The sequence below is a fragment of the Meleagris gallopavo genome, chromosome 1 (assembly GCF_000146605.3).
Source record: "Meleagris gallopavo isolate NT-WF06-2002-E0010 breed Aviagen turkey brand Nicholas breeding stock chromosome 1, Turkey_5.1, whole genome shotgun sequence".
NCBI classification, from domain to species: Eukaryota; Metazoa; Chordata; class Aves; order Galliformes; family Phasianidae; genus Meleagris; species Meleagris gallopavo.
The window spans coordinates 9607758-9619682 of record NC_015011.2 but is presented as its reverse complement, the minus strand read 5'-3'; the positions used below and the strand labels follow the sequence as shown (position 1 = coordinate 9619682).

Below are 11925 nucleotides of genomic sequence, written 5' to 3'. Positions count from 1 at the left end.
ATTGGACGTACTCAGTTTGACTTAGTCTAGGTTTTTATCAGCAGTATTGCTGGGAAGTGCAGTTTGATACTTACAACTGTGAAGACAAATTACTCTTCTAAATCTGCGGAGTTAAATGATACAAAATGGTTCTGGAGGAACTTACCTGAAATACAGAGTTTCAATGCCTTTTGGGGACAATTGCTCCCAGTAGGTCAAGTGGTCCCTCCTTTGTAGAAAATCTTTTGAATTCTGTAAAATCCTTCTAAAAATCCCTTTCTGAAGTTCTTGGTTGACTGATAGGCTACAGCAAGTTCAGTGGCAGCTCCTTTCTACTTTATGATAACTTGCTTTAGACTATACATGCCCGACCTACTCTGATGGTTTTGTTACCCTTTTTCTTTTTTAATGTTTTAATAAAAAATAAAAAGAAAAAGTTTAGTTATGAACATTAGCTATATTACATATTTTATATGCAGCATAATTGTTCTTTACTCAGTGCAGTCTAAGCAAGCTAAAATACTGGACACCCATGCTTCAGACCATGAAAGAATACCATGGAGCTTTAAAGCTCTATTATTACACCTCTGAAGTTTACAGATGCTTATAAGCAAGTTTTCTTATTTTTACTGGTGAGCCAAGCCAAACATGAGCCTGTCCTGAAGCCATTTCCAGGGCACATGTCAGAATCCTGGAAGCGGTAGAGGCAGAGTGGAACATAATAAACAAGGCCCTTTTTGAGGTGGTTTCTGAAGCAGTACTCATCTGGAGATTACTTAGGTGGGAAGCCTGGTTACTGAGTGTGGCTGCTCTCCTTACAGGATTTTGCGATATGTAAAATCAGAGGAGAAAAGAGAAAGTGGGAGAAGAAATAGAAATGCTTAAGTGTTCTGGAAGCACAGCTGTAATGTGTGTAGAGAAAATACAATAAATGATGTAACTTCTCTGCTTAAAGCCTTGATTAATTTGTGTGTTTTCTGAGCTTGTGCTTCAGATGGCAGTTTTATATGACTGCCATCTTTCTGTTTTTCAGCTTTTTTTAATACCTGGGATGGCTCACTGTATTCCCTACAATTATACTGGAAATATGAACAGCATACATGATGGTATATAAAGTTTTGTAACATGGAAGGTGGTTAGTTAGAAGCATATAATTTCAGAGGTGTAGCTTGACCAAGATTGGTATCTTTCCTCCATTTAGCATTTAACTACGTGACTACTGTACAGTATGCCTAAAATGAGACTTAATTATACAGTATAAGCATTCTATATTTTTGTTGTTGAGTAGGTAGTCATTGCAGTGAAACAATCTTTAAAAATATGAAATCAGAGCTGCCTGTATTCAGTTTATTGGCTTGCAGTTAGTTGCGCAAATTAAAGTGGTTTGGTACATATTTTCTCAAAGTCTTCAGACTTTTACAGGAGAGGAACAAGTGCTATTAGTTAGAGGTGCTGTGGAAGGACTAAAATATGTATGTCTTCCTTACTACATCCAAATTCAGGATCAGATAGGAAGCAACAGAGACTTGTGTTTAGGAAAAGTGTAGTTCTGTAAAATATGGGAACATCCTCTGGTTTTGCATCTTTGCACAACGAAAATGTTTTTTGGAAAAGAAAAAAACACATTGTTAAAATGCTACTTGTGAAGAAATAAATATTAATTCAGCAATATTACTTCTAATTCTGTCATTGAGAAGGTAATAATGAAAACATAACTTGCTTATTCAGGCTACGGTATGTTTTTATATCCTTAACTCCTCAGTGCTGTTTACTTTCCTTCCTCCAACTGCACCTTATTTAGCAGTATCATATTTTCAAGAGCTCTCTTCAGTGCTGAGGTTCCCATTTCCTGTTCTCTGGTTGGATTTTGTATGAACTCAGAGTGAAAAAGCTTGATCTGAATTTCTTCAAATGCTTCTTATTCACTTCACTTTTTTTCCTAGGCATCTCTTCAGGTACACTGGAGAACGTTCTTTTTCAACCTTGAAACACTTGTACATGAGATTGAGTTGTAAATCATAAGTAGCTTATGCAAAGCTGCATTGATCCGTTGTTCTCTATTGTTCTGTTATTTCCTTGTGTTGATGGCACGCTCTGTTTTTCAAGTAACATGATAAAACTTGATGTGCAGAATTCTGTAGGTTATGTACTGTGTGTGTGTACTTAATGGAACTTGTAAGTCTTGGCTAAGACAGAACCATGCCTGGTTCTAGGGCATTATAAACACAGAATGAGATTGTTCTGTCACTTTCCTGTTTTGGTTGTTGTTATTGTAAAGTACAGGCAAGAGGGCTATAATCAAACTAGGCACTGGACTGTGTACTTCTGCTTGTTGTGTGCTCTTAACCTTCTTTTTTCGTTCTTCAAAATTCTGTTCTCTCAGCCTGTTTTTTTTTCCTGCTTTCTCCTTAAAACAACCCCTTGAGGAAGCCTCAGGGCAAGTGTTAACAAGACCAGTGCCATTCTGGCAGTGTGGATTGTAGAGAATGCTCAGTTTAATAAACACAGTACAGAGACGAAGGATGTGGGCTTGCTTGGCACCAAGATCTGTCCAGCACCTGCAGTGTGCTGGTGCATCCCTCATCAAGGTCGCCTTTCTTCACTTGTTCCCAAGTGGCATAGGGCTGGTAAGGAAATCTGATCCATACTTATCCACACGTCTTGGTGGTTCCGCTGTCTGTGTTGAGCTGGTAGGATATGAGGAGTAACAACCCTCGCAGTTGCTTCTTTCACTAGAACATGCATTATTCAAATATAGATGAATGGTTAATTAACCAGTACATGTTTTTCTATATATACCTTGTTGCTTTGTTGTTGTTTTGATTGTTTGCTTATTGTATTTCCTTTTATTTTTTCCTTAGGGGGAAAACATGCAACTTGTTAAGTAGCTTCTTGTTTTAGCAGTGAAATATGCTAGTCACAACTTCCTTTTTTTTTTTTTAATTTTTAACTTCTGTGTAATTATGCTTTGTACCCCTATGTAGAATTTTCACTTATCCTGCTCTTTATTAGATACAACTTTTTGTAGTATGTGATCAATATTATCTAACACGCCTTCCGATTGAGAGCTTTCTTATTATTTTCTAGCTTCCAGGTGAAGGAAAGTTTGAACTTTGGACCGAAAAAAAAAAAAAACACCTTAGTGTTCGTGCTGTCTGTAACAGTAAGCTGGTTTTCATGGCTTTTGTTTTTAGTCTTTAATATTTTTAAGTCTGGGAAGTAGTCATATTGGTAAAACTGAATGCCAGTGTACTTATGGGGTTGAGCTGATTATTTAACAGTAAACTAAATGTTGTAATCACAGTTGGTTTTTATCTTTTGGCACACTGAGCTAGTGCATTTCATAGAGAATTTGGCCTGTGGAACACATGGTTGGCAGTGATAAATGAACAAATCTTGACTTGGGTTCTGAGCAGGTTTGCTTGTGAACTCTGGAAGTGTTCTTTGGGAGTTGCAAACAGAGATGATATATTAAGAACCCATTCTAAAGGGAAGGTGCATTTAGCAGCCTTCAATTCCTTTATTCAGAAGGCAGTCTCAGTTAGCGTGTTCACCTTGTGGTGTGCTTTTTCTTCTTGCTTAAGGTGGGGAAAAGTAGAAGGCATTTAACACAGGTGTCATTTTGGTGATACCTCAGTTTGCACTGACTCAGAATGAGCAATGAGTGGCACAGCCATTGTGCTGGGAAGATTGTTGATTGGATTACCCTTTTTTTTGTTTTTTTGCCATGTCTCTACATTCAGCTGCTTTGGCTTGGCAACTCCATGTCTTTATTGTGTTTTGTATGCTAGAGATTGAACAAGGTGAGACACGAAAACATGAATGTGTGAGGTTGTTTGAGTTTAAGCTTAAGAAATTTGACCTGTACTTCAGCATTTTTGGACTTGAGATTCAATCTCTTGAATCTAGATAGAAAGGTTGAAAAAAGCATGTTATTTCATGTAGAATTTTGCTTAGGTAGATAGTGAGTAGGACAAGGGGGAAGGGTTTCAAACTAAAAGAGGGGAGATGTAGATTAGATGTTGGAGAGCATTTTGGTCAGTGAGGCCTGGCACAGCTGCCCAGAGAAGCTGTGGGTGCCTCATCCTTGAAGCAGCTCAAGGCTGGGTCGGATGGGGCCCTGGGCAGCCTGAGCTGGTGGGGAGCAGCTCTGCCTTTGGAAGAAGAGTTGGAACTGCATGCTCTTTAAGGATCCTTCCAACTCAAGCTATTCTATGGTTGTGTAACACTAAGTTATATAGCGATAGAATTATATTTCTTCTTTTTGGCACAAAAGGATGTAGGAGTCCTGGTAGGTGCCAAGTTGAACACAAGGCTGCAGTGTGCCCTCGCTGCTGAGGAGGCTAATGGTGTTCTTGGCTACATTAGGCAGAGTATCAGCAGCAGATTGAGGAGGTCATCCTTTCTTTGTGCTCGGAATTCGTGAGGCCACACTAGGTGTGCTGTGCCTAGTGCATGGACATACTGGAAAGTTCAACACAGGGCCACCAAGATGATGTGGGACCTGGAGAATCTGTCCTTTGAGGAGAAGCTGAAAAAGCTGGGCTTGGTCAGCGTGGAGGAAGAGAGTCTCAGAGGGATTTCATCAATGTCTATAAATACCTGAGGGGAGGGTGCAAAGAAAATGGAGCCAGGTTTTTTTTGGTAGAGTCCTGGTGCCAGGACAAGAGGCCATGGGAGCAAACTGGAACACAGGAGGTGCTGTCTAAACATGAGGCAGCACTTCAGTGCTGTGTGGGTGGCTGAGCATTGGCAAAGCTGCCCAGGGGCTGTGAAGTCTCCTCCCTGGAGATCTCCAGAAGCTGCCTGGCTGTGGCCCTTGGCACTCTGCTCTGGAGGTCCCTGTTGGGACGGGGATTTGGACAGAGGGACACTGTCAGCCTCAGCCATGCTGTGATTTGTACTGATATAAATTCTTGAGCTCTATTCAAGCACAAAAGCTTAGTTTTCCTAAGTAGGGAATTTCTGAATAACATGTTTATATGTGAGAGAGCTTTGCATCTTTCTGACCCTCTACAATTGCTGTATTAAGAAGTGTGTGCTTTTGACTATACTGTAAGATTGGTGAATTCTGTCAGAGCAGTGGAGCTGCTGAAAGAGCACTGAAGGGTATTATTGACATAGCTGGTGTTTATAGAAGTTTCTGAAAGATTCTCTCTGATCCCAAGGATTTACAGAGGGGAGGTGAGATCAGGTTTTTTGTTGTTGTTGTTTTTGTTTTTTTGTTGTTTTTCTCCCTCATGTTTTTGTTCCTTAATGTGTTTTCCAGGGATATGTAATTCTTCTGCACATATTAAACTAAAGTACTTTTTCTAAGTGGGTTTTTATCTTGCCACTGCTGTGAACGGATTTGCTAGAAAAGCAGGACTTCCACAGTCGTTCCCAGAAGGAGCATATATCTAAAGAACAAGGAGAGCTTAGCAGTGCTGATTTCAGGGTCCAAAGTTGTTAATATGAGTTAGGCATTTTGTACTAAAACGCATACTCCAAATAAATGCTTCCTGTCATGCTGATTGGAAGTGGTTTTCATAGAACCATGGAATCTTAGAACTGCTCAGGTTGGAAAAGACCTTAAAGATCATCCAGTCCAACCTCAACCTAACCATACTATCCTAACTCCCCACTACTAAATCATGTCCCTGAGCACCGCATCCAAACAGTTTTTAAACGCATCCAGGGATGGTGACTCAATCACTTCCCTGAGGAGCCTATTCCACTGCTTAACAACCCTTTCTGTAAAGAAGTTTTTTCCTGATATCCAACCTAAACCTTCCCTGGTTCAACTTAAGGCCATTTCCCCTTGTCTTGACACCAGTGAGAAGGCACCGACCCCACTCTGGCTGCCATCACCTTTCAAGTATTTGAAGAGAGCAGTAAGGTCTTCCTTCAGCCTCCTTTTCCCCAGACTAAACAACCTCATTCCTTCAGTCGCTCCTTGTAGGGCATATTCTCCTAGCCCTTCAGAGAAGTGTCTTTTGATCTGTTTGCTATTTGTATGTTTGGCAAGCTTTCACTTTTTCCTTTTTTTAATACAGAAAATGCCTAATAGAACAATAACTTCTGTTGCTACTCCTATCATAAAAGCTAAAAAGTATCCAATATATCATGCTTGCGTAATTTCTGGCTGTCAATAGAGTATGACAGCATACAACAATTGAGAAGAGCTGCTGACAGAAGGAGGAAAAAAAAAAACAATTCAGTTAGTAGCAAATGAGCTGTTGTCACCACTGAAGAGGTCATGAAAAATCTTTAATTTTACATTCCTTACTATCAACATAGCACTTTTTCAAATTAGCAAGAATTATAGGAAATGTAGAGTACAGTAACAAAACTATTGCTCCTTTTTATCTAATATCTCTTAATATCTATATATTGCTATATGGGAAAGTATATTCTCTTATGACTGCATATTATTTATGAGTTGCAGATGACACCAAGCTGGCAGGAAATGTCAATCTGCTAGAGCGTAGGGAGGATCTACAGAGTGATCTGGAAAGGCTGGATTGCTGGTCTGAGGCCAGTGAGTTGAGGTTCAACAAGATCAAGTGCCAAGTTCTGCACTTCGGCCACAACAACGCCAGGCAACACTACAGGCTTGGGGCAGGGTGGCTGGAAGACTGCGTGGAAGAAATGACCTGAAGGTGTTGGTAGATGCTCGGCTGAACATGAGCCAGCAGTGTGCCCAGGTGACCAAGAAGGCACAAGGCACCCTGGCTTGTATCAGAAACAGTGTTGCCAGCAGGAGCAGGGAGGTGATCATCCCTCTGTGCTCAACACTGGTGAGGTTGCAGCTTGATACTGTGTTTAGTTTTGGGCCCCTCTCTACAAGAAAGACACCAAGGCTCTGGATTATGTCCAGAGAAGGGCAGTTGAGCTGTGAGGAGTCTGGAACACAAGCCTTATGAGCAGCTGAGGTAACTGGGATTATTTAGTCTGGAGAAGAGGCTTAGGGAGACTTTATAGCTCTCTACAACTACCTGAAGGGAGGTTATGTGATGTGGGGGTCAGCCTCTTCTCCCGTGTGACTAGCAATAGGAAGAGAGGGAATGGCCTCGAGTTGCAACAGGGATGATTCAGGCTGGATGTTTTTCTTAACATCTCGAAAAAAGTGGTCGGATGCAGGTACAGGCTGCCCAGGGAAGTGATGGTGACACTGTCACACTGGAAGTGTTCAAGAAACTTTTAGATGTGGCGCTAAGGAACATGGTTTAGTGAGGAATATTGGTGATAAGTGAACAGTTTGACTGGATGATCTTGGAGGTCTTTTCCAATCTTAGCGATTCATGCTTCTGTATACATTTATATGCATGCTGCTTGCTTGTACATAAATGCACAGAATTTTCAGTTCCACTTCAGGTTGTTTTGTTTTGTTTTTAAGTTAAAAAAAAAGGCTGGGAAATTTGAAAGTGCTAATGAAAATGAGACTAACTCCTCTGTTTGACAGGACTCATGAAGACTGAGAATGTGTTGAGAGCATCAGAGAGGGAGAAAAAATGTTGTGGGTGGACGAAATTATTTAATAATGTAAGAAAAAGAGGTCTTCAGAAGCACTGTCTTTCAGAATTAATGTTGATAAAAGGGAAGTACACTTAACAGTACATAAACATAACGTGTAGAATTTGCTTCTTAGGAGTTCTGAAAGTTTTAAAGTCTGTTGGGATTTAAAGATGTAAGAATTCATATGAATGCCCTTCTTTTGTAAGCCATCTACTTACTTGAGAATGGCAAATAGCCTCTGTAGTCTTTGCCACTAGATTTAGTTACATGTTCTTTGAAATAACTTGTGCTATTCATTGACACATATCTGGGTTAGGGGTCATTGAAGGGGCAACTTCCTTGCTTTGAAAGCAGCATTACCGGATTTTGGCTTCATGCGAAAAACTTTTTTATGCTCAGAATATCTACCTTTCACAGAAATTGTAGTCATTTCAAATATTAATTAATTCATAGGTGATTGTGATTAAGATGATTCATAGGTGATGGTGTGTTTTGAATGAATGCAAGAGTAAATTGGAAATATTCAGCAGGTTTCTACTTACATTCTTGACGTGTTTAAGAACGAGTTGCTTTAAATGTATGACTGTATCATGTATAGAAATAATCATTCTGGCGCTGTTTTAAGACGTACATGTGTAAAACCTTGTGTTCATACAGATAACTGTTTTGTACCAACCTCTGAGATCATTGCTGTAGAAGAAACTGAACTGAACAAGAAACGGCATAGTACTGGCAAATGGCAAAAAATGGCAAAGCCCCATGCTTTCACAGGTAAGGCACATAGTGGCTCAGGAGGCACACACTGATTATTTTGTTGGAGATATCATAGGGCAGACAGGAAAGGAATCTTCAGAATGAATATTGTTTTTAACAGAAAAGATGTATGTAAGATATCTTTCAGCGTGTATTTATATTTTATTTTTTTGAAAAATTGAACCCTCCTTTTAGGAACTCATTCATTTGAGTTACGTCGTGAAGTGCTAGCTAATGTGTTATATTTCTGCTGCTAGGTGGGTCTGCAGTAGAACAATTACTTTATACTGCTTTACTAGGAAATCAGGAGGCTGAAAAAAATGACCCCTACATGTTTGGGTTTGGTTTTTTTTATTTGTTTGTTTTCTTTTTAATTGTCCCTAACTGTCAGAATGTGTGCATATAAATGTTGTTTGTGTTACTGACTGTGATTTTGAAGTGCCAAGAAAATGTTCAGGCTGTTTTGGGGAAACAGTGCTGCAAAGCTGGGACAAATGGGATTGCTCACATAACAAAGGTTTATCTTATAGAGTACTTTCTTCACATTCAGTCCTTCAGTATTACTTTTGGTGATACTATAAATGGGAAAGTAAAAACACTTATGTTCTCATCAACCTAGTTCAAAATGCGCAAGAAGATTTAAACTTTTTTCTATTATTACTGTTTTTTTTAAACTACTTTTTCTCAAGTTTCAGCTTTATGAAATTAAATTCATCCTGTTCTGTTGGTTACATGGGACCTGATACAAGTATATCCCAAACCCTTATAAGCTTATGGCCATTTATATGAGGTAGATAATGCAGGCTCGAATATAGCTTAAAAAATCAGTGTATGCTTGTGTACGTCTTGTGTATCAATTTATGGAGAATGAATTGCACTTGGTGTTTGAGTACCTGCTATGAGGTAAGGTAAGGACCTAGAGCAGACACTTTCACTTATTTTTGCAGTTTTACCTTTTGTGCTTTGAGTCCTTTTATTTGCAGAAATACGTTCTGAGGGTTAATTACCACTTCTTCAGAAAGGCAGATGTTTCGGAGGTGTGTTTGAAATGCATTTGCCATTTTGCAGAACAGTCTCATTGTGTTTCCCCTTATTTATTTATTTCTTTTTATTAGTTTATTACGTGAAAAAAGCCCGAAATCACCGCTGGCGGTGCAGAGATGTGACGTTTTGGTGTGCTGATGAGTACTTGTGTAACCAGTGGATACAGGCCCTGAAAGAATTACTTGAAATGCAGAGTAAGTTCAACTGAAGCACCAACATTTGCAGCACAATTTTATGGACGTGTGTCAATTAAGATTACTTTGAGATCTCTGATGCCTTTTTGAGCTCTTGAGGCTAGCTTCTGCTTATGAAGTAAGTGAAGTGGGAATTGAAATGTCTCACTTCTCTTGTCATTACTTTGCATCATGCGTATTTCCTAAGCTGTACTAAATGTGTATTTGACTCTCATCAGTCAGGACTAAAATGTCTTGCACCTTTTTCCTGGATGTAGTTTTCTTTTTTTGCAAAATAGAGACACATTGGAAACTTAGCAGAGATTTTAAAAGATTTTGAGAAAGAGCAAGTTTAAGGTTGGAAATTTGAGGTACTCTGGAGATCCAAGGACAAGTATTATAGTAATTGTTACACTTGTGGGTGACTTTTTCTGCTTCACATATCTACTCTGTCTTTGCCAGTGTGCGAGGGCTGCTCCAAAAGTAATATTTTATTATGTTGGCCTACAATGTCAGAGGCAGATGTTGGTGGTATGGCAGTAGAAGTTGAATCTCCCCACCAGCATTCTGTTACATGTTTTGCTGTGTGAGAGATGGCAGCAGAGGGGCATTCTGACAAAATGACATCTGACATGGAAGTGCATATCAAGCAAAGGTGTGTCACTGAATTCCTCTATGCAAAAAAAAAAAAGACCAACCAAACAACCCACCTGCTGACATTCATCTGCACTTGATGAACATTTGTGGAGACCAACAAGTAGATGTGAGCACAGTGAGGCAGTGGGTGGTGTGTGTCAGCAGTAGTGATTGTGTCTGACCAATCTGGTGGCCTTCTGTTATGGAGTGACAGCTTCGGTGGACGGGAGAAGGGTAGTGGATGTCATCTATCTGGACTTATGCAAAGCCTTTGATGTGATCCCTCACTACATCCTTCTCTCTAAATTGGAGAGGTGTGGATTTGAAGGACGGACTGTTCAATGGATAAGGAATTGGCTGGCTGGATGCAGGCAGAGGGTTGTGATCAACGGTTCTGTGTCAGGGTGGAGGCTGGTCACCAGTGGTGTCCCTCAGGGGTCGGTCTTGGGACCAGTGTTCTTCAACGTCTTCATCAGTGACACAGACGATGGCATTGAGTGCACCCTCAGTAAGTCTGCAGATGGCACCAAGCTGAGCGGCGCAGATGATACTGTGGGCCAAGTGGGAGAAGTGGGCCCATGAAAACCTAATGAGGTTCAGTAAGGCCAAGTGCAGGGTGCAGTGCTTGGGTCGGGGCAATCTCAGGTATTTATACAAACTGGGAGAAGATCTCCTTGAAGGCAGCTCTGTGGAGAAGGACTTTGGGGTTCTAGTGGATGAGAAGCTGGACATGAGCCAGCAGTGTGTGCTTGCAGCCCGGAAGGCCAACTGTGTTCTGGGCTGCATTAATAAAGGGGTGGCCAGCAGGGAGAAGGAGGTGATTGTCCCCCTCTACTCAGCTCTTGTGAGGCCCCACCTGCAGTACTGTGACCAGGCCTGGGGCCCCCAGTACAAGAAAGATGCAGAGCTCTTGGAATGAGTCCAGAGGAGGGCTGGAGCACCTCTCCTATGAAGAAAGGTTGAAGGAACTGGGCTTGTTTAGGTTAGAGAAGAGAAGGCTCTGGGGAGACCTCATTGTGGCCTTCCAGTACTTGAAGGGAGCATATAACTAGGAAGGGGAACAGCTGCTTATGAGGGTGGATAGTGATAGGACAAGGGGGAATGGTTTTAAACTGAGACAAGGGAGGTTTAGGTTAGATATTAGGAGGAAGTTTTTCACTTAGAAGGTGGTGACGGACTGGAACAAGCTGCCCAGGGAGGTTGTGGATGCCCCATCCCTGTAGGCATTCAAGGCCTGCATAGCACAAGGCCACATAGCAGGGGGATTGAAACTAAATGATCATTGTGGTTCTTTTCAACCCAGGCCATTCTGTGATTCTGTGATTTTGGATGGGCATGCAGATTTTTTTGAGTGTGACATACATGCTCTTGTTCGTCACTGATGAAAATGCATAACTAATGGTGGTTACTGCATTGAAAAACTGTTCTGTAGCTGAGAATTCGCTCTATTGAATGGTGTGATTTTGCTCCTTGTATCTGTTCTAATAAATAAATAGGAGGCAATCTACTTACCTTTTGTAGAAAGAGTTCTGAGTAATAATTTCTGAAACTCTTGGGCATTTACTTTATGGAAGGCTAAGTGTGGTTTAGAAGGAGTTATGTGTGTCAGAGGCACCTCAATACCTGTCAGGAAATAGTAAGAAGGAAATAACTCCACAACAGAAGGCAAGCCAAGAGTAACAGTAGTACAACCTCAGCTGTGTCTGAGCAGGATGAAGGGATAGCAACAGGTCCCATCTACATTCTAGACAACACAAAGTGATGCTGTCTATCCAGGCAGGAGCAGCAGGAGGTGGGTTGAAGGCAGGACTGGAGACAGGTACAGCTAAAATATGATTCAGGT

The 11925-nt window shown here is 40.8% G+C and overlaps 1 protein-coding gene across 1 annotated transcript in view; it reads left to right on the top strand.

Annotated features, from left to right (window-relative positions):
- Positions 1–2501: 2501 nt before the first annotated feature.
- CERK (ceramide kinase) overlaps positions 2502–11925 on the top strand; it is a 33450-nt gene continuing 24026 nt past the window's right edge. The window contains exons 1-4 of the mRNA XM_031552114.1: positions 2502–2606; positions 3067–3142; positions 8134–8247; positions 9345–9467. Coding sequence (XP_031407974.1) covers positions 2502–2606; positions 3067–3142; positions 8134–8247; positions 9345–9467 — 418 coding nt within the window. The remainder of the gene's footprint in view (positions 2607–3066; positions 3143–8133; positions 8248–9344; positions 9468–11925) is intronic.